Source organism: Brassica oleracea, chromosome C1 (genome assembly GCF_000695525.1).
Source record: "Brassica oleracea var. oleracea cultivar TO1000 chromosome C1, BOL, whole genome shotgun sequence".
Classification (NCBI taxonomy): Eukaryota; Viridiplantae; Streptophyta; class Magnoliopsida; order Brassicales; family Brassicaceae; genus Brassica; species Brassica oleracea.
In genome coordinates this window covers 3,501,895-3,522,495 of record NC_027748.1, presented here as the reverse complement: position 1 = coordinate 3,522,495, position 20,601 = coordinate 3,501,895, and the positions used below count along the sequence as shown (strand labels likewise).

Below are 20,601 nucleotides of genomic sequence, written 5' to 3'. Positions count from 1 at the left end.
GGGCGTGTGTTACCGAGCACTTTTTCGGTGTGTGTATGAACCGAGCACCTTTTCGGTAGTGTTTTGGCCTGTTAGTGGGCGGCGAGTGTGCACCTCGCTAGGACCATTGTTTGTTGCTTGAGTACTTTAGGTATTGTGTTTGACATGCATTAGAATTAAATTATATTTATTCGGAGTGCTATGTCCGGGTCCATGGACTTCGGGGTAGCATCCCATACCTCGCTGAGCGATTCCCCTGTCGCTCACCCCTCATTCTTTCCCCTTTTAGGTGATTCTGATGAGCAGGAGTGATTATCGGACCGGTGCTATTGGGCTTTTGGGCTTCTATCGCTTTTACCGCTTTTATCTTTATCGGGCCTTTAGGCCTTTGGACTTTTATCGTTTATGTTATTCCTATTTCAGACTTTCGGTTTATGTCGTATTTTATATTTCGAATGTTATCGGTGTTGGGCTTTTAGGCCTTTTGGAAACATATTGACTTTTATATTATGATATGAAGATTATTATTATTTGAGTTGTATTATTATTTTCGCTTTTATCAATTTATTATATTCCAAAAGTGGCGGGTGTCACAGTTTTGTTTACAATAAAGAATTGACTATTACAGTATTGTTTTCTATGTGTTGGTGGTTAAACCTAAATTTATGATTCTGTCATTTAATCGGGGTCAGATCGATAGTCGTCTAACTTTGTTTTTACTCGCCGAAACAATACATATAGGCTATAAAAAGAAATAGACAAGCACGAATGGGAAAGTGGACCAACCTTTTAACCAAACGACATTTTGACTATCGTCTTTCTTCGTTTGCAAAACTAGTTAAATGTTTAACACTTTAACTTATTTGAATTAAAAGTTCTAACCAACCTATTTAATGCGACATGTGAATACTACAGTATGTGATGGCAACGGCAATATCGTATAAATCTTCGCTGTTTATATAATTCTCTAATTATGTTTAAAACATCGAACTATTATATAATACAGAGTGTTAGAACCTTGGGAGACACTACCTCACATGATTATATTTTATGACTATCTGTTTGTGTTTCCTTTTGACGTAAGAAAATAATCTATGTTTCTTATTTTGATGAGTGTATGTCTAATACTCTCATCAACTTTGAATATATCGGTACTGGTAAAAACTAAACAGTTATTACAGACTCACAGTAAGCTTTGATTAACGAAAAGTGATACTAAACCTAACTAAAGAAACACAAAAGACGATCCAGTCTGTGTCAACGAATCACATGCAACCAACTTTATGGTCCATCACCCAGAAGTTAGTACAACGTAATAAATCATTTTATGTGCCTTAAAGAAACATTCGAATATAAATAAATGAAAAGTTTTCAAATGAACGAACCACATAAACCAATCTCTAAAACCCTTTATGTTCACATCAGTGGACTATCCAAGATCCAGTCGCATGCAACACCAATGGGATAAAATAAAAAAATTCATTATGTACTTGAGTCTCAAGTCATTTAGTTTTCTTGTCATTCTCCTAACAAATCAAATCTACATTTATGTAAATGAAAGAGAGCAAAAGAAAAGGAGGAGATAAAGATAAAGAAGTAAGGGACAGAGAGGGAGATGGGTAACTAAAGAAGAGATCTGGCCTGAATCTATTAAAGACTTGTGTCCCAGTCTACATACTCACATGCAAATGTTCTTTTCTGCATATATTAAATATAATCCTCCCAAACAGTAGTAATTATAGTATATATCATAACATGGGTCTCTCTTATCATATGAAGGATTCATATCATGTTGATAGTATATAATATCTTGTTTTAGAAGTCCCAAGTTTCATTTCCCAACTTCGATCTTCTCAGAAGGTCAAAACTCATGTAGTCATGTATGCGGGAATCTTTCGCTTTTCCACTCGCCGGTTATTTTTTTTCTATCTAGCAGCTTTTTTTTTTTTTTTTTTGGAACTAAGTAATATTTTTGTTTTCGATTATATATGTTTATAGCTGGAGACCAATCTTCAAATATACATGTAACAATCCTACAGATGCTTGCATTAGAAATATATTGATGAATAAGTTGAAAACTATTGTAACTTTGTGAAATACTACTACCCATGTGTTGCTATGCTTGAAACCATTGGTTATTTTCAACATTATCCAAATTAACGAACATATAGAATCATGGCACTTACATTTGGTTGCATTGAACTTGGAAACCAATCATATAAACAAAACCCCAAAGCAAAATGAGAAAATGAGAGTCACTGAACTAGACTCAGTGTTGTGTCGTCGATTTTATTCATGCCAGCAAAAGTGAAAAATGTATCAAGCAAACATATCATCCCATTTAGGAAAAGTATCACAAGACTTATGCTTTTCAGGAAGTAAATAGCTCTGTTCAGGAATGTGATTTCCAAAATATCAAAATTTAATCCCTCTGGAGAGGAGATTTTATGCAGAGAAGTAGAGTTTATCAGAAGAGAGGCACAAAGATATTCTTAAGGGAGCGTGCGCTGGTAGAGTGGTAGAGCTCCCAAGGCTTCACGTTCCTTTTTTTCTCTTTCAACCTGCAAATAAATACACATCCACCATTAAAAAAAGTGATGATAGAGTAATGATAATGATCTGATGCAAGACTTCCCCCTAGTATAGGAAAAGTGGAAAACAAACAACATCTTGATTCAAACAACAAAGGACAATTCTTGCATTCATAGTCTTAAATCATTGTTTCATGCATCATCCAACAAACTAAAGACCACAAGCATATCAACGCAAAGAAAGCAGACAGGCTAAAACTGCACATAGGAACTTCTTCCTGAAAAATATGGATCAAAAGAGACTTACAAGAGCCAGCATCTCCTTAAGATAGCCACGGAACGGGGTCTGCACCGCCTGTATATGAAATTAAAAAAAAAAAACTCAAAGTTACAAGTTGCAAAATTACTAAAGTTACATTATACGATAGCTCAAAACAATAGTATAACATTGTAATCACCATTTCACCTTATGGATATGAAAAAAACAATGCAATACCCTTTTAATTCAATCCAGCTAATTCTAATAAACTCTAGGCAAGCATATATACATTAACATAAGCTCAAAACATTAGTTTTTGCTCAAATAATCCTCAGTTACCTGAAGATCCTCGGGAAGGTACTCGTGCTTCATGGAGAGATCCATAGCACGCTTGAGACGCTGGTTACGAGCGTCGACGACCTCCCTGGGCAATCTGTTCAGCGCTTCCTTAATGTCCATGGTTTCATACTGATCGAACAGATCATCGTACCTGAGACCTGAATCATTCCAATCAAATAACACAAAGGAAAACACATCAAAATCAGAATCAGATTCAACAAAATCCAGATTCGGAAAATTAAGGTATTCGATAGAGATCTGACCGTATCTACGAAGGCGAGTGGATACGGCGTTCATATGCATACGAGCGAGGAAGTTCTTCTTTGGATCGATGAGCGATTGCAGAAATGTCGACATTTTCTCTCTCTCTGTCTCTCTCTCTCTCTCTCTCTTCACCAGTTGCGCAACAAAATCTGCTTCTTGGGGGAGAGAAGAGCGCAAGTTTACATTGAATTGTAAACGACGTCGTGTAAGTGTCGCTTTAATGGGCCTTTGATGGGCCAATTAAGATGTTCATTCGCGTGGCTGCGTGTATGACATATTGGGTGTTAAGTCAGTTTATTCTATTCGTTCATTCCAAAAAAAAACTTTATAATTATTTTTTAAAAATTAAAACAAGGAACCTCTTTTCTATAAATGGCAGTGATTATTGATTAAGATGAATAATAATATTGGATGAGAGGAATCATGATAAATGTCAGAAGAATCTAAAGAATATACTTATCCGGTTATCCACGGAGGCTCAGTAAAATCTATATAAATGCAAATTTATCCTAAACGGTAGATTTATAGAAAATTAGTCAAATCCCACCTAATTTCTTTCCTCTAATGAATGTACCATTTGCACTAACGTTTATTCATAAAAGGGAATAGTATTCAATGCGAGAAGACGTGATTGTTTTCTAATGGGTTTATCTTTGGAAGCTACCACAAAAATCTTTTAGAATTTCAAAAAGCAAAACAAGCGTTAGATATGTAGCAAAAAAGTCTTTGGAAATTTTAGGAATATATCCCTTCAAAATGTATGGCAACTTTGAAATCAAAAGCAATATTTTACTGGAATATTTCTTAATTTTGAAAACGTAAATATTTATTTATATAAACCGCGTACATTTAATATGGTAGTCAGCGATGAAAGCAATAAAGTCTCAATCAATTCAATATATAGTAAGAAATCGAAGTCAGAATGAAAAATTTCCAAATTTTTTTTGGTTATATGCATGCACCAATAAGGAAGAGGAAATAAGGAGGGAAATCAGTTAAAGGGGCAAAAAGGTAAAAAACTAAACCAATATAAACACACACACTCACCCCCTAACAGAAAGGTCACAGAGCAACGTAATCGGGAAGGAGACCAGCCCATGTGTACGCTTCCTCTCTTCGACAACGGAACGTGAACGTTTTTTCTGTTGAAGAAGAAAACAAATCGTTCGTATTCTGTTACGAATCGAGAGAGAGAGATAGTATTATAAGATCGATCGTGATGGATAATAAGAAGAAGAAAGTGTGGTTTTGGCCGGAGAAACAAGGCGGCGGAGGAGTTTCGATCAAGGAGGCGGAGGATATAGCGGCGGAGCATGTTTCGACGGAAGAGACGATGAGTCATTACAGTTTTAGCAAGGGCCTTCTTCCGCCTCTCGGTGTTAATTCCGGCTCTACGCGTCGCGTTAAGCTCCGCTTCTTCATCGTCTCTCCCTTCGATCCTCGCTACAGGTAGTTAATATAATCGATTTTGCTTAACCGATTCTGTGATTGTTCGTGGTTATGTAAATCGCCGACGATTTGTGGTAGACGAGGAGCTAGGTTTTTATCTCTCTGCATGCTTGCCTTCTCGTTCTCGCTCTCACGAGATTAACGAATCCTTAAGTTTTTGTTGCTCTATAGAAGCGAATCTTTCCCCAAAACGATGAAAATATTTTGAATCCATAGTGTTCGATGTAATGCTCGTGTTCAAAGGCACTACACGAATCGCGTTTAGTTTGATTTTATTCAATTGAATCGTATTGCTTTGGTTTTGTATTCTTATTCTATGCGAATTTAGTAACTGATGATTAAAGTTGAATTTTGTCAGGGCATGGGATTGGTTTCTAGTGCTTTTGGTGGTCTACACAGCGTGGGCATCGCCTTTTGAGTTTGGCTACCTGCAAACGCCAAGAGCACCTCTCAGTATTATAGACAACGTCGTCAATGGATTTTTCGCGATTGACATCGTTTTGACATTCTTTGTTGCCTTCTTGGACAAGGCAACTTATCTTCTAGTCGATGACCCCAAGAGAATAGCTTGGAGATACGTCTCGTCTTGGCTCATTTTTGATGTGGTTTCCACAATTCCTTATGAACTTTTTGGCAGCTTATTGCATAATACTATTCAAGGTTATGGCATTTTCAGTATGCTGCGTCTGTGGCGTCTTCGCAGGGCCAGTAACTGTTTTGCCAGGTGAGAGATTTGAATGTGTGTTTCTTTAAATATCAAACACTTGTCTTACTTTGTCATAATCTTTCTTGTTTTCGAATTATTAGATTGGAGAAGGATCGGAAATACAACTACTTTTGGGTTCGATGCACAAAGCTTCTCCTCGTTAGTAACTTATCTTTACACGAGCTTACATTTACTAAGCAGCTACATAGTTTTCCTCTAGGTTTAATAAGACATTGATGGTTGTAATGTAGGTTGCTCTCTTTGTGGTTCATTGTGGCGCCTGCTTCTGCTATTCTATTGCTGCGCATTACCCAGACCCTTCCATGACATTTATGGCACTTGCGGAGCCAAACTGGACACAGAAATCTTTGCTTATCCGCTATGTCACAGCGATGTATTGGTCCATAACCACCTTCTCAACAACGGGTTATGGTGACATACATGGTAATAATGCAAGTGAGAGGGCCTTCATTCTCTTCTACATGATCTTCAATCTTGGACTGTTAGCTTATATAATTGGTAATATGACCAACTTGGTGGTTCATGTGACCAGTCGCACCAGAAACTTTGTAAGTTCTGTTCATGGTTTGATTAATTTGCTCATCTTGATAATTTGTTTAATTTAATCAATAAACTTGATCTGGTTCATTTTGTTTACTTCAGAGAGATACCATCCAAGGTGCCTCAGCGTTTGCTCAGAGGAACAAACTTCCAGAGCGCTTGCAAGAACAGATGGTAGCTCATTTGTCTTTGAGGTACAGAACTGATTCAGAAGGTCTACAGCAGCAAGAAATTATCGATTCCCTACCAAAAGCTATTCGTTCCAGCATCTCGCATTATCTGTTCTATGAAGTTGTTGACAAGATTTACTTGTTCCATGGAATATCCAATGATCTTCTGTTTCAGTTGGTATGTTTTTCATCTCAAAAATCCACTTGTCTACCTAAACAGCTTCCTTCGATGAAAACACACATTTAACCTTATGATGTTATGTAGGTCTCTGAAATGAAAGCCGAGTATTTTCCTCCCAAAGAAGATGTGATTTTGAGGAATGAAGCCCCGACAGACTTTTACATTATGGTGACAGGAGCTGCTGTGAGTTTCCTTGGTTTATATAAGCTGAAGAATTTTACGTCTCCATATAATTATTTATAAACTTAGACGACATTTCTACTGTATGACAGGAAATCATTGCACCTGTGAATGGAGTGGATCAGGTAAAAGCCGAATTGTGAATCCTCTTTTAAGATCGTTTCAAGATGTGATTTGTGGTTTCCTAAGATGTGGTTTTGTGTATTCATTGCAGGTAGTTGGTGAAGCACAGCCTGGTCATGTTTTTGGTGAAGTTGGGGTGCTATGCTACAGGCCACAGCTGTTCACAGTTCGTACTAAGCGATTGAGTCAACTACTTCGTCTGAACCGTACAGCATTCTTAAATCTAGTTCAGGCAAATGTTGGTGATGGAGCAATAATCATGAATAATCTACTTCAGGTTGGTTCGAAGCTATTTATTTTATAAAACCATTGTGACTACAGATTAGTGGGTTTGTACTGAGAAATGTTATGGTCTTATGCAGCATCTGAAAGACTCAGAAGATCCAGTGATGAAGGGCATTTTGGCCGATACAGAACAGATGCTTGCCCAAGGGAAAATGGATTTACCTCTCAGCTTATGTTTTGCAGCAGCAAGAGGAGACGATTTACTTCTGCATCAGTTACTCAAACGAGGCTCAAACCCTAATGAAACCGATAAGAACGGTCGAACTGCACTGGTCAGTCTCCAAAATCCTCTGAATAAACAGACTTGCATATATTTCTTCCGTCCAAAGACTTATGAAAAGTTTACTCTATATCTGTGCTTATGTTTGTGTACTGTGTAATATATTATCTCAGCATATAGCAGCATCCAAAGGGTGTCACTACTGTGTTGTACTACTTCTCGAGCATGGAGCAGATCCTAACATTAAAGGTATACAGCAACCAAGAATTTATGAGTCCATTTAATTTATAAATCCAGTAATCATCTATTAATTGTGTAAAACTCATATTGCAGATTCGGAAGGTAGTGTACCACTGTGGGAAGCCATCTTTGGGAGACATGAAGAAATCTCTAAACTCTTATGGGACAACGGTGCAAAGCTAAGTCCTGACACAGTATCCCATTTCTCTTGCCTAGGCGTTGAACACAACAGCTTAGATACACTCAAAGACATTGTCAAATACGGCGGAGATACCTCACTCCCAGATAGCAACGGAACCACAGCTTTGCACAGAGCAGTGTCAGAAGGGAACATGGAGATTGTGGAGTTCTTGTTAGAGCAAGGAGCTGATATGGACATGCCAGATGTGTACGGGTGGACTGCTCGTGGTCTAGCTGAGCATCAAGGGCATGAAGACATTAAAGCTTTGTTTCACAGTCAGAGACCAGTGGAGAAGAAGCCGAAATCAGTTTCCGGTACACCAGAGAATGTTACACCACTGATGAAGCATAGTAGCGAGCCTGTAATGATTCACCACCGTTCAAGGGAATCGATGCCTTTCCTTCGAGGTGGCTCTCAGAGAAGGAAGCTTAGTAACTTCAAGAACTCGCTGTTTGGTATCATGTCGGCTGCAAACACTGGTAAAGCTCCTCTTGCTCTCTCCATCAGAACAAAAAGTTTTGCTTTTATATAGAATGATGCATGTTTATAAGAGAAACTTTCTTCCTTGATTCCTCAGGTGATGAAGGAGAAGCATCTACACTAAGCGAAGGAGTTGGTGGGGTTTATCCGGCGAGAGTGACGATCAGTGGTGAGGCTTCCTCCGCTGGTAAAGTGGTGAAGCTACCAAATTCACTGGAGGAGTTGATAGAAATTGGTGAGAAGAAGTTGGGGTTTGTTGCCACAAAGGTTCTGACGAGAGAAGGAGCTCAAATCGACGACATCAGGCTTATAAGAGACGGGGATTTTCTCCTTCTTCTCAAGGTTTCTTGTTAGGCACGCAAGAAAGCTTGAGATGTCTTCCTGCTTTTCAATGGATTTATTATTATTATTATTATCCATTTTATTATTCACAACAATCGATTTTTTATAATAATAAGATCGTTGAAATGCAACTTATACCACAATTAAAGATGTTTATACTTATACCACACATAAAATAATCGCTAATTCAAATTCTCACAAGAAAAGACTCATTACTACAATCCCCCTGCTTTCAAAACTTCCTCTGTTGAGCCCTAAAGGCAAGAGAAAATGAGAAGAGCTGTCTTGTGATCTGTATTTCTTTTTTCTTTTTGTTAGAGTTGTAAAAACAATTGGAGAGAGAGCAAAGATATGTAACAAAAGTGAGGAAACCAAAAAATAACGTTTCAGAGAAGAAACAATCAGGAAGTTTTGTTTGTAGTTGTATCCTCTATCTCTCTTTCCACCCATCTTCTGCTGACTTCTTCTGTTGCCTCTAACGTCTTCTTGCTTTTAATCTGCGGTTTCTCTGAAGCAGCATTCTTCAAAAACATTTGTTCCTTTATACAAAGACTTAGGAATGTCCACTGTTTTCCGGATACACCTGAGTATATTTACATCATACAATGTGTGAAAAGGGTTGCAAACTAAATAGGATTTATGAAAGTTTATTACTAGAATTGGTTTTGAGTTATTATATACTTACCATGTGGGATGTTCCCTCCCTGGCACTTAGGGTAGGGTTCTATGTTTGAGTTCACCTCTGCTAGTAGTAATCTCATCAAGAATCTCTGCATCGTAAAAGTCGTCTTCACTGATCTCAACAGAACTCATAGGAAGCTTATGCGGTTCCCCCTGCTCCCCTCAAAACAATTTAATGAAATTCACATCAGACATTTTTAATTACTTTTTTTTTGGATCAAATTTAAAAGAAGAAACGAGAATGTGCTTACATTGATACCGAAGCTGGAGTGTGTTGCACCAACCATCTCTTCATACTCTGAAGAGTCCAAAACTTGGAGATGAGACGGATCAAATATCTTGGGGAGGATGTACTGTCTTAAAGCAATGAGGAAGAAGAACGGCAATGGGAACAGAATCCCTCCTACAGGTATCCATGTCACTCCATAGCATATCAGAAAATACAGAAGCTGGAAGAGAGTAAACATAACAATCGACTTGTACGGTACTATCTCCATAAATGATGCATGTAAGCCTTCAAGAACTCTGTTTCACACACAAAACAAAACAAAAAAACAAAATATCAGAACATTTGATAAGAACAAAAAGTTATAGAGTTTTAAATTTGATGTTATATTACTTGAATCGACGACCAGGAGTGATGAATAGTAGCAGAAGCCTTTCCCAGAACTGATTCCCGGGGAGACTATCAACAGCCATGTAAGTGAAGTAACCCCACAGAACTGAAGTTGGTATCATTCTGAGAAGCGGTACCGCGAATATCAACAATCCAACAAGGATTGATTGCAAGAGATTGCTCACTCGTTGCTCATTTACTCTGACAGGTAAATGATCTTCGATAAGTACTTCTGGATCAAACTTCTTGCCCATTGTGTCTCCTCCACCGCCGTCCGCTTTCATAACCGCTTCTTTCAAGTTTTCTAGCTCTTTCACCACTGAAGTAGCCTGCACAGGTATCTGATTCATAGATGAGACATTAAGTTCTTGACTGCGAAAGAGTAAGAGATTAAGTAATGAGAAGGATATGTTTTATATACCTTTGGCGATGTTTCCATTTCTATAAACACATCTTGCATCTTCCCGTAGATCTCTGAGTTGCTTGCTTTTGCCTTCATGCATTCTTTGGCTTTCTGGACCATTTTCTTTCGCATTTGCTGCCTCTTAAGAACTGCAAGACTCTTTGTGTGCATAGGGGATTGTGGAATGACCCCATTTGAAGGAGGAAGTCCAAGTAAGCCACAGATTAATGTCTACAAAAAAACTTGAGAAACGAATTAGTATTCACTTTCATTCATGTAAAACTAAACCATATGTAAGAGGCGTCATCAGAATCATACCATGATTCCTAAAATAAAGATGTCATAGTGATAAGCCGACGGATTTTTCAAATTGAACTCCTTCTGCTGAGCCATTTGCGCAGATACACAGTGATCAAAGAAGTATAGACCAGCTATCATGATAGCTGGTATAAATGCAGCAAGGATGTAAAGAGGTGGAACCTTTCCCATGTCCTGCAAATTTGTTCAACAGCAATGACTTTCAGACACAAGTTATAAAAGAACTCTATAATGTCTCACTAGTTTGAGTAGTACCTTAACTACTGTCCAGTGATACAAGGACTCAGAATCCCAAGGAAGAGGTAACTCCAGCCTCCTAGGAACTCCTTCAGGAATATCTCTGGGGACTGTGAATGAGAGTGCGCTCCACAACACAAGCATGAGGAGAGTTCCATAATCCCCTGTAAAGCCTCGCATCCACCCTGCATAGACAGAGCTAGTTATTGTTTGAGTAAATGATTCTGTCAAGTATTTTTATTTATATATACACAGACAACAGTAATGTTGACATACTAAAGCCATATCTCCATGAACGTGCCCTCCTGCTTTTAAGAGCAGTGTAAAGAAGACCGAATGAGAATATGACTGCAAGAAGCCCATTGGTATACCGCCACTGCGACTGATACACCTCCAAACTTGGATCTTCAGATTTTGGGACAAGAAACTCGCCGAGAAGTCCCTGCGTTAGGAAACAAACATCTCTTAACGTTTTGAAGTGACTTTTGTATATGACTTTTACCAATGGAGTTAGTTATAGCCATCAGAGCACCTTAACAGCCTCTTGGAAAAACAGAACGGTAATCAGCATTCCAAAGAGCTCTCCTGCAATTCTGGTAAATCTAGAAATGATGTTGGCTGCGTTTAACGTTGCGAGAAGGATAAGCAAAACTGCTGTCCAGACACAGACCCTGTTGAAAGAAGAAAGTTATCTAATAAATAAAAGAGCAAATTAGCAAGAAAAGAGATTGAAGAATGATAGATGTAACTAATTCACATTACCATCCTGCCCAGGCTAAGTAGAGTTTCTGACCCAGTTCAGGCCTGCCTTTGCTGAAGCTGTGAAGGTATGTGTACATAATAATAGTGGGCTCTGCAACGCCTACTATCAACAGAGGCTGTCCACCAAAAATCGAATGTATAATCCCACAAATAGCAGTGGATGCTAATGATTCCACTATGCCAAGACTTCGATCTGAAAGTAAAGAGAATGATAAGGAACCTTGAGAGCGAGATTCTCCGGAAGTTTACAAATCTATGATAGTGTTATATCTTCTCACCTGTCTCTCGGCTTAACTGCTCGCCGAACGCAATCACAGGGAGTGCAGAGGCAATGAAAATGTAGAGAGTTGGTGCTAGTATCCTGAGAGAGTTAGAAAAACAAAAGTTAGAAACCATTTGGAGGAGAGATATAAGCATATGATCACACATACCTAACACCAGAGTTGAAGGCAGCAAGCCAGTCTTGTTTGTAACACTTTCTTCTTCCATTGAAATCGTTAATGATTCCCGCAAACGGGGTGTTTACTCCCTCCATGGGCTGACCTTCAGGGATCAGTCGATGATACAAAACTAAAAAAAATATCAGCAAAGCAAATGCAAATGGAAGAGCTCTGAATGAATCAAAATCGAAGCTAAAACATTGTGTAAATCAAAGCTTCCGCTAACCAAACAATCTATCATCAATACGATTCCACCAGTGGATTACAAAACGCATAGCATTTTCCTCTACACAGATCGATCGAAAACACACAAAGGTAATCAATCCTTCATCACCTTAAACTTTCGACCTAAGAGACGAATCGAGATCCGAAATGTTTTAACCAAATTTGATACAAATATATAGATACAATCGCACACCTGGAGGAGGAGGAGAAGAAGAAAGCGTAAAACTGATCCTGGCCGCCGTATTAAGCACGCCGGAGGAAAAAAAATCCACCAACGCTGAGAGATCCGATTCCAGTAAGATTACGGTTACGGAGGATAAAACTCTGTTTATCGGATCTCTCTCTCTCTCTCTTTTTCTGTTATAGAGAGAGGCAGATATTTGAAAAAAAAAAAGAGGAGAGAGAGAGAGAGAGAGAGGAGAAAGATTGGGTGAGAGAATAGATACATTCGCCACCTCCCGCGAAATAGCTGTTTCCTCTTATTTAAACATTAGTTCAAATATTTCTCTCTTTTATTTGTGACAGCAATATTATCTTGACTTGTGACACAGGCAAGCTGATCAAAAACCCTCAGTCATAATTAAAAAAAAGAAGGTAAAAACACCACCATTTGTTTCCTTTTTAAAAATAACTTCAAACTCCAGGAATGGGGAAACGAGAGGTGAATGATTCGACTCTCTCCTTGAGAGACTCCATTTTCTCTCTCAACGGGAACTCAGGAGAAGTCACCAGCTTTGTGAACTCTCCAAGCTTTGTTCCTGAAACCAGCTTCTTGGCTTCCATAGTGATCTCCACACCTTCCTTGATCAGCTCAGCGACCACCACAAAGTCTTTCTCTGTCAGTCCTCTTGTCGTCATCGCAGGTGTTCCTATCCTTATTCCCCCTGGCACCAACGCACTTTTGTCCCCTGTATTCCACATTCAACACCCGTCTCAAACACACACAATCACAGCTCAAGTACTTTTGGTTCTACAAGTTCAATGTTGAGGAGAAGAGACTAACCAGGGACAGAGTTCTTGTTGAGTGTAATAGATGCCATGTCTAAGATTTTCTCGACCCGAGCACCATCCATGCCCTATCCATACCCCCCAAAAAAATATATTGATTCATAACAGCCTCATCATAAGTGATTCTCTGGTTTTTGAGAAAAGAGCGTTTGTAAGAGCTTACCAATGGTCTAAGATCGACGAGGACCAGATGATTGTCACTGCCACCAGAAACCAGATCAAACCCGAGTTCAACCAACCGGTTAGCTAGAGCCCTACAGTTAGCCACAACCTAAAACAAGTAACACAAGATTATCTCATAAGCTTAAATTTCCAAACTCTATCAAATGCAGAAGAAGTTAGTGTGAGTACTCTTTTCTGGTAAGCCTTGAATTCCGGCGACTGTGCGTGTTTCAAGCAGACTGCTAATCCACCAATCGTGTGGTTATGAGGTCCACCCTAGTGAATATACAAGACAACAATATATTAATCATCTCCAAAGCTAAAATTATCTGAGAAATCTAGACAGAGTGGTCAGTATCTCAACCTGTAGACCAGGGAAGACAGCGTTGTTAATTGCAGATTCAAGTTCAACTCCATTAACTGGATCCTTCTTGAAGAAGATCATTCCACCTCTCGGACCCCTCAAAGACTAATAAAGTATAAAAAATCTATTAGGCTTTTGGATTTATCAGAATGAAGATTGTGTTTCAGATTACAGAACATAATTACCTTGTGAGTGGTGGTTGTGACAATATCACAATACTCAAAAGGATCGGCTACCACAGAGGCAGCCACAAGTCCACTTATGTGAGCCATATCCATCATCAGAAAAGCACCAACTGAGTCTGCGATCTACAAAAATTAATATAGAAAATGAAAAATCAGATTACCAAAGGCCAAACTAGACAGAAACCATAGAGCAATTGTTCAAGAATAATGATTTGGCTTTACCTTCCTCATGCGAGGATAGTCAAAATCTCGGCTATACGCACTAGCTCCTGCGATTATAAGCTTTGGTCGGAACAGCACAGCAGTTTTCTCGAGCATATCATAGTCCACAATGCCTGCGCTCAAAATACTCGGACAAATCAGGAAAATAGCCTCATATAAAAAAAGTTTCTTAGACCCTATCATAAGAAATGTACCTACCTGTTGATTCATCAAGTCGATAAGGCATGGACTCAAAGTATATTGAAGTTCCAGATACACGCCTCTTGGCAGTCATGAACCCGTGTGATAGATGGCCTCCATGAGGTAAATCCAAACCCTAAACGCACAAACAAGTAACTAATACTCAATACATCTCAAACACACAAGAACGTAACAAACTAACAATCTTCACTAACCATGATTCGATCATGAGGCTTAAGTATGGCAGTGTACACAGCGAAGTTTGCAGGTGAACCAGATAAGGGCTGAACGTTAACTCCCCATTTGGTGGAATCTAAGCGGAAGGTCGCTAAGGCCCGGTTCTGGCAAAGTGTCTCCAACTGATCGATGAACTCATTGCCACCATAATACCTGTGAGACGTGGAACAACAGAGATGAGTAACAAAAAGAACAGAAGAGTCAGAAACTCCATTCCCCCATGCTTCATTACCTTTTACCAGGAAGTCCCTCTGAATACTTGTTGGTAAGGCATGATCCAACAGTCTCCATAACAGCACGGGACGTGAAATTCTCGGAAGCAATAAGCTCCAAGCTCCTGAACTGTCTGTTTTTCTCCTTTTTGATAATCTCATCGACCTCTGGATCCACTTCGCTACGGCCATAGTCCTCAAAAGGGATTTCATTGTCTAAAAACCGGTCACAGACACAAAAATCAAAACCACGTATAGAACAGAACCTTCACATAATTAATAAAAAATGAAAACAAAACTCTCTTACTGCTAGTCTCGACGGCAGGTACCGAGACTTGGGACGCTCTTCTTTCAACGACCAGGCTTCTTTTTAGAAACAGAGAACGGTTAGGTCCGGCAAAATTGAACTTCAGTTGCTGAGAAAACTTGTTCACTGGGGACATTACTGGAGCAAAGACAGGTCCTTTAACCCCTCCAGATTGCTGAAGAGAACCCATTGAAGTAGCTCCACAACAAGCTTCCATTTTTTCTCTAGTCCTACACTCAAAAACTGCAATTATTACAGGAACACAATATACAGACAGAACAGTTGCTGAAGATGTGTTACAACTGCGGAGGCCATATAATTAAACAAATCCATACAAAGAACAGAGGCGGACTGTTTCAATCTAACTCAACAAGAAAGAAAAATTCAAACTTTGAATCAGAGACAGGTATCATGTAACATCAGAGATAAAAGAAGCAGCAGTGGTGGTACATACTATACTACTGGCCCTTAAAATCAAATCCGAAATAGTCAAATACTACACATAGCAGAGTGAATTCGAATGAAAAATCTTCCAAGGACTAAAAGCGAGGGAAACGAAAACGGCAATACTCACCGTTACTGTGGATAAATGTTTGAGCTTTCAGGACGAGGTAGCTAAGAAGATGGAGATGGAGTCGAGAAATGAGAAAGGAAGATATATATATGGAAGGATACGCTCCAACAGATGCTGAGACGACGTAGATATATGCTTAGGGTTTTACACAAACCTCAACAACTAGCTCCAGGTTCCAAGAACGGGACAACCACCGAATTAAAAATATCAGTAAACGACGTCGTCTACTTCAATGTCCGGTTAAGGCTTAACCGGCTGTTACGGTTACCAACTTGTACTAAAAATATCAGTTTGGTTGAGTGCTTCATCCAGAATGATGCAACAACATTATCGCAGGCAGTCTTTAACTGGTGTAGAGAAACATGCTCACTGAATGAAAGTTTCAATTTTAAACAAATCATGTACGAACTCTGTCTTTAATAAATAAAGAACAACCAACGTGAATACAAACATGACGAAGACGTTCTCCAACGTGACTTATTCCAATTTTTTAAATAATACAAAAAAATTCAGGGATCCAAAAGTGGTTCTCAGTTCTCCCACACAGTGTTTTTCTTCTAGACATATGAGAGTATCCATATAACAACGACGAAGATAATCAAGAAGCCATGTTCTTTCCAAATATCTCAACAGTTTCAGACCGGTTATATCTCTATTTGGTCGGCCATGTTGCTTGTGCGGACATAATGATCCCCACGATAACTCCAAACAACCCCAGAGCGCTTCCGAAGATCTCAATCACAAGAATCTTCACAAAGAGTGTAGAGTTTTGAGCATCAGATAGTGCGCAACTGCTTCCAATGATTCCTACACATAACCTGCGGGAGAAAACAGGACCGTGGTTTCATATTTGACGATAGAATCCAAAAACCAAGGCAGTAAGGAAGGATAATTAGGGAATGAAGAAACATACCCGCATACAAGGTTGGCGAATCCAACTATGATTCCAGATGCGAAGATTGCATATCCAGCTCTGAGAGACTCCGCGTCATACATCTTTGAAGTCGGTACACTCTCCAACTTCGTTTGCAGGATGATAGCAACAATAACGCCATATATAGCAACAGCTTCGCAAAAGATAACACTAGGACAAAAAAATAAAAGAACAAATGTTTTGGTCATTGCATAGTTCTAGCATTAAAGGACGAAGACTAAAACTCTGTAACAGCAAATCAAATTACAAACACAACCACCTTAGCCAAGCATTCCCTAATAGTAAACGTTAGAGCATGACTCTCTGCTCAAATGGTTTTAAAAATGAGTTGTAGTAATGACATCTTAGTCAAAAGCTGTGTAAGAACAGATAAATTTCAAACACAACTACTCCCAGATAAGCATTCTTTAAAATTATAATTTAGAGCCAGATTCTCAGTTCAATATGGTTCGGACTTCAGAGATGGGGTATGATAATGACAAAGTTGTACAGCAAAATAGGTGACTCAGAACCAAGAATCAAGGATCGGAATGGAGAGACACCACATAATATGTCATCACAGACGCTTTTTAATCCATATCCTCCTACTTGACATTTAGCAACCTTAAATATGTTTCTGCTGAAAATGAATGGAAAGACATAACAGTTTTTTTTATCATCGCATCCGGGGCTTGAATTGAATCCCCAAAGCCAAAGCCTTTACACTATACATCATGTTTTATCCCCTACCAAGTACACGAGATCTTGGGTTTTCACCATTTATTAACTCCTGAATCCCAAGTCAACTAACTTTTTCCTCAAATCATTATGTGACAATCTACTCTTGCAGAGGTGTTGTGGCATTAAAACATAAGTAAAAAAGATAAGAATGATTTAGCTACGCAGGCATGGAATGGATTCGAAACTGATATTCAGAGAAGACAATGAATCTACATCGATTCTCTATAAATTTCCACTAATCGATTATCAGAAAGATGAAGTCTTTCAATGGACCTTCAATTCAAACTCAGTTGATCCACAAAAGGAAACGAAAATTAGAATGAAAGCCTTGAACTTTGGATCATACCTGATGAGATTCTTGGAAGTGATACGAGGAGCTTCAATGGCCGCACCGATCAAACTACTTCCCGTTATGTAAATCCCCCTGAGAAGCAAAATAGATTAAACAGGTCAATCTCTATCTCAAATTTTAGGGATTACACAATCAATTGACGCGGCAGTGATTTTATCTGCGTGAGAAGAAGAAGAGGATTGGATTTACCAGGCGGCACCGAGGACGGAGACGCCGATCGAGATGGCGATTCCGATTGCGGAGAAAGTGTACGGCGAGATCCTTACCAACGCCGCGCCCCACGAGCTCGCATCAACCATTCCAGACATTCTCTCTCTCTCTTATTGCAAGGATCGTGATGACAAGATCTGCTTCTCTCTCTCTCTCTCTCTCTCTCTCCTGTAGAAAAGAAATTATCAGAGCCCGTGATTTTGAGAAGATATTGAGGAACTGTGAGTCACGCGCTCTTGATGCGCATGGCTAATATAAGAAAGCTGTAACGACGACGTTCTTTCAATGTGTTCGTTAGTTTTGGCCTTTTAATAGATTTCATGGGCCAATTAGCTAGCCTACTAAGAATTTTCTTTTGGGCCTTGTTTTCTTATCAGTATCCAATTTTTTTTTTTTTTTGATCAATATTCAAATTCTTGTCACAATCTTCACCAAATTCAATCTAGTAACAAGAGAAAAATCAACTTAATTTTGTTTTTATCGTCCTAAACGTTATTTTACATATATATATATTCAAATCGGCGGCACATATACATGTTTTACGGGACCATGAAAATATTACTTTCCCGTACGTAAGGGGTTGTTTCATTTCATGGGAAAAGTATGTGTTCGAACATGAAAACGTTGTATATATATACGAGACACGAGCGTGCAAGCACGTAATTAAGAACCAGATTCTAGTAAAAGAAAAGAAATTTGATCCAAAAAAAAAAAGTAAAAGAAAAGAAAAAAATGTTTGCCAAAGAGAAGACAGTAATGGAGGAGAACCGGGTGAGACTCATATGCACACGAACCGTAGTGAGCACGAAACCGGTTGAACAAGGGCGAGTGTACCGGTTCTCAGTATTCGACCACGTTATGGAACCGAATCACATCCGTCTAGTATACTATTACCAGTCTTCCAGAACAAGAGAACCGGGAGAAATCACTAAAAAACTAAGGGAATCATTAGCGTATACTCTCAATTGTTATCCAATTGTAACCGGGAGATTGGTTAAGGAAACTGATGGTACGGAAGAGAACCGGTGGAAGGTGAAGAGCAACGACGCCGGGGTGAGAATGATTGAGGCGAGAGCTACCGGGACGGTTGAGGAATGGCGTAGGAGTGTAAATAGAGAGGAAGAGCTTAAGCTTGTTCATTGGGAGGACATGTATCACCTTCCTTATTATTGGTCTACCTTTTATGTTCAGGTATAACCAAGGTTCAAGAAATCACCTAAATTAATTATTATTTTTTTAAATCGTTTTAGAAAAATCAGTTCGTTTGCCAGTTTAAACCGATTTTTAGAACACTGAATATAACCTATTGATTTGCTTATTTTGATAGTTTAATTCGGTTTGTTTTGTCTAACTTTTTGGTACTTTCATCTACAGGTAACTGAGTTTGAGAGTGGTGGGTTAGCTATTGGGTTAAGTTGTACACATCTATTAGCTGATCCAGTTTGTGCAATGATGTTTATTCGAACCTGGGCAGATTTGACACTGACTCGAAACATGATGACTCCACCACTCTTCCACTCACTCCCACCTCGCAGGTTCGCTAGCCATAAGCTCTCTAGCAACCAACTTCTTAGTCATTACATCAAATCTTGCTCCCTAACAGCTCCACCTCCAAACCTAACGGAGGATTATATGGTTACTATTACCCTTCTGTTCCCGGATCCGATGGTCCATGTTAGCGAGAACGAGCCAGGGCTTTCAGCATTTGAGATCTTGGCTGGACTCTTTTGTGTATGTATGAGTCGAGCCAAAGGGAAGAGGAATGAGCTTACAGACATGTCCTTGTGCTTAGACGTTAGGAAACTATTGCGTTTAGACCAAAGTTATTTCGGTAACTGCATGGTTTATCACAAGGTTCACTATCCCCAACCAGTAAAAACGAAAGATAGGTTATTATTATTATCTTACGTTGTTCAAGAGATTCATAACGTAACGAAGGGACTAGACTACCACGCGGTCATGGATTTGGTCGAGTGGCTTGGTAGCAACAATAACAATCCGATATCCAACGGTTCGGATCTCGTGTGTACTAATCTAGAGAATATGGGGAATCCACGTCCAATGATGTTCGAGGAGGATTTGATATTAAGCCACGTATCTTGCTATGTTGAAGGGCATGTAGCTGGAGGTGGACAGATCATAGTGCTTCCTTCACCGTCTGGTGAGAGACCAATGAGCCGAGTTGTTATGGTCAGTCTTCCTCAAAGAGAAATGGTTAAGGTTTTAGAGGATGAGCTTCTTCAAAGCTTTTCTCCTGTTTTACTTATGGAAACTACAAAACAAATAAATCAATAAAGATTAACATAGATAGATATATAAATCAATAAAGTTCAAAATTTGTTAAAAAAAAAAGGTTAAATTATATGTAATTCTTTTCCGTTCGTATTCGATTACAATTAGGCCATTAGAAGATCTGTTTGTGTTCTTATAAATTCATAGGAACCTTCATCTTTACAAATTAAAGAAAGATGGGAAAAGTGGCCAAAAGTGTAAACACAGTTCGATATGAACATCACAATTGCATACTTTAGTATATTCTGCTGACTAAAGACTTGGCAGGAAACCAAGAGCTCTTGGCCCAGTGATAATGGAACTCCAGCTGGAGTATCCGTCCTGGGTTCGAGTTGCCTTGGCCATCTTCCCGCCTATAACCGTACGTGTCCGGATGGAAGATCTCGTGGGGATTAGTCTGGGTTTACCGCCTGAAATCTCCCACGGATATCAAAAAAAAAAAAAAAAAAAAATACCTTTTAGTTTCGAAA

The 20,601-nt window shown here is 39.0% G+C and overlaps 6 protein-coding genes and 1 long non-coding RNA gene across 8 annotated transcripts in view; 3 read left to right on the top strand and 4 right to left on the bottom strand.

Annotated features, from left to right (window-relative positions):
* LOC106300365 overlaps positions 1-518 on the top strand; it is a 6,086-nt gene extending 5,568 nt beyond the window's left edge. Inside the window, exon 2 of the long non-coding RNA XR_001262003.1 lies at positions 269-518. This is a non-coding gene — a long non-coding RNA (uncharacterized LOC106300365). The remainder of the gene's footprint in view (positions 1-268) is intronic.
* Positions 519-2,232: 1,714 nt separating this feature from the next.
* On the bottom strand, positions 2,233-3,544 carry LOC106292799 (cytochrome b-c1 complex subunit 7-1). The gene is made up of 4 exons (XM_013728459.1): positions 3,372-3,544; positions 3,109-3,266; positions 2,818-2,865; positions 2,233-2,540 (listed from the first exon to the last, which is right to left on the bottom strand). Exons 1-4 carry the CDS (start codon positions 3,463-3,465, stop codon positions 2,472-2,474), a joined length of 369 nt encoding a protein of 122 aa, XP_013583913.1. The 5' UTR covers positions 3,466-3,544; the 3' UTR covers positions 2,233-2,471.
* A 1,047-nt stretch (positions 3,545-4,591) lies between these two features.
* On the top strand, positions 4,592-8,834 carry LOC106324257 (probable potassium channel AKT5). Its single transcript, XM_013762259.1, has 12 exons — positions 4,592-4,821; positions 5,180-5,545; positions 5,629-5,686; positions 5,779-6,096; positions 6,191-6,436; positions 6,524-6,622; positions 6,712-6,744; positions 6,834-7,019; positions 7,105-7,299; positions 7,421-7,496; positions 7,581-8,147; positions 8,246-8,834. The coding sequence occupies exons 1-12, from the start codon at positions 4,592-4,594 to the stop codon at positions 8,500-8,502; spliced, it is 2,631 nt and encodes an 876-aa protein (XP_013617713.1). The 3' UTR covers positions 8,503-8,834.
* Positions 8,825-12,519, bottom strand: LOC106324264 (probable boron transporter 7). Of its 2 annotated transcripts, none has more exons than XM_013762265.1 (13): positions 12,366-12,519; positions 11,939-12,077; positions 11,786-11,868; positions 11,508-11,700; positions 11,278-11,416; positions 11,022-11,187; positions 10,764-10,930; positions 10,509-10,682; positions 10,209-10,421; positions 9,791-10,128; positions 9,423-9,696; positions 9,176-9,324; positions 8,825-9,073 (listed from the first exon to the last, which is right to left on the bottom strand). In XM_013762265.1, exons 2-12 carry the CDS (start codon positions 12,040-12,042, stop codon positions 9,202-9,204), a joined length of 1,974 nt encoding a protein of 657 aa, XP_013617719.1. In that variant the 5' UTR covers positions 12,043-12,077; positions 12,366-12,519; the 3' UTR covers positions 8,825-9,073; positions 9,176-9,201. The 2 variants fall into 2 exon arrangements, with proteins under 2 accessions (XP_013617719.1, XP_013617724.1); XM_013762270.1 differs by having other exon boundaries at positions 11,939-12,050.
* Positions 12,520-12,628: 109 nt separating this feature from the next.
* LOC106308664 (serine hydroxymethyltransferase 3, chloroplastic) lies at positions 12,629-15,809 on the bottom strand. Its single transcript, XM_013745802.1, has 12 exons — positions 15,624-15,809; positions 15,050-15,279; positions 14,763-14,958; positions 14,509-14,683; positions 14,312-14,429; positions 14,114-14,226; positions 13,892-14,014; positions 13,707-13,811; positions 13,532-13,618; positions 13,344-13,451; positions 13,176-13,248; positions 12,629-13,080 (listed from the first exon to the last, which is right to left on the bottom strand). Exons 2-12 carry the CDS (start codon positions 15,264-15,266, stop codon positions 12,806-12,808), a joined length of 1,590 nt encoding a protein of 529 aa, XP_013601256.1. The 5' UTR covers positions 15,267-15,279; positions 15,624-15,809; the 3' UTR covers positions 12,629-12,805.
* Positions 15,810-16,023: 214 nt separating this feature from the next.
* Positions 16,024-18,074, bottom strand: LOC106308677 (V-type proton ATPase subunit c''2). The gene is made up of 4 exons (XM_013745815.1): positions 17,819-18,074; positions 17,624-17,701; positions 16,537-16,707; positions 16,024-16,441 (listed from the first exon to the last, which is right to left on the bottom strand). Exons 1-4 carry the CDS (start codon positions 17,935-17,937, stop codon positions 16,276-16,278), a joined length of 534 nt encoding a protein of 177 aa, XP_013601269.1. The 5' UTR covers positions 17,938-18,074; the 3' UTR covers positions 16,024-16,275.
* A 484-nt stretch (positions 18,075-18,558) lies between these two features.
* LOC106308669 (protein ECERIFERUM 26-like) lies at positions 18,559-20,158 on the top strand. Its single transcript, XM_013745810.1, has 2 exons — positions 18,559-19,030; positions 19,214-20,158. The coding sequence occupies exons 1-2, from the start codon at positions 18,572-18,574 to the stop codon at positions 20,132-20,134; spliced, it is 1,380 nt and encodes a 459-aa protein (XP_013601264.1). The 5' UTR covers positions 18,559-18,571; the 3' UTR covers positions 20,135-20,158.
* The last annotated feature ends 443 nt before the right edge of the window (positions 20,159-20,601 follow it).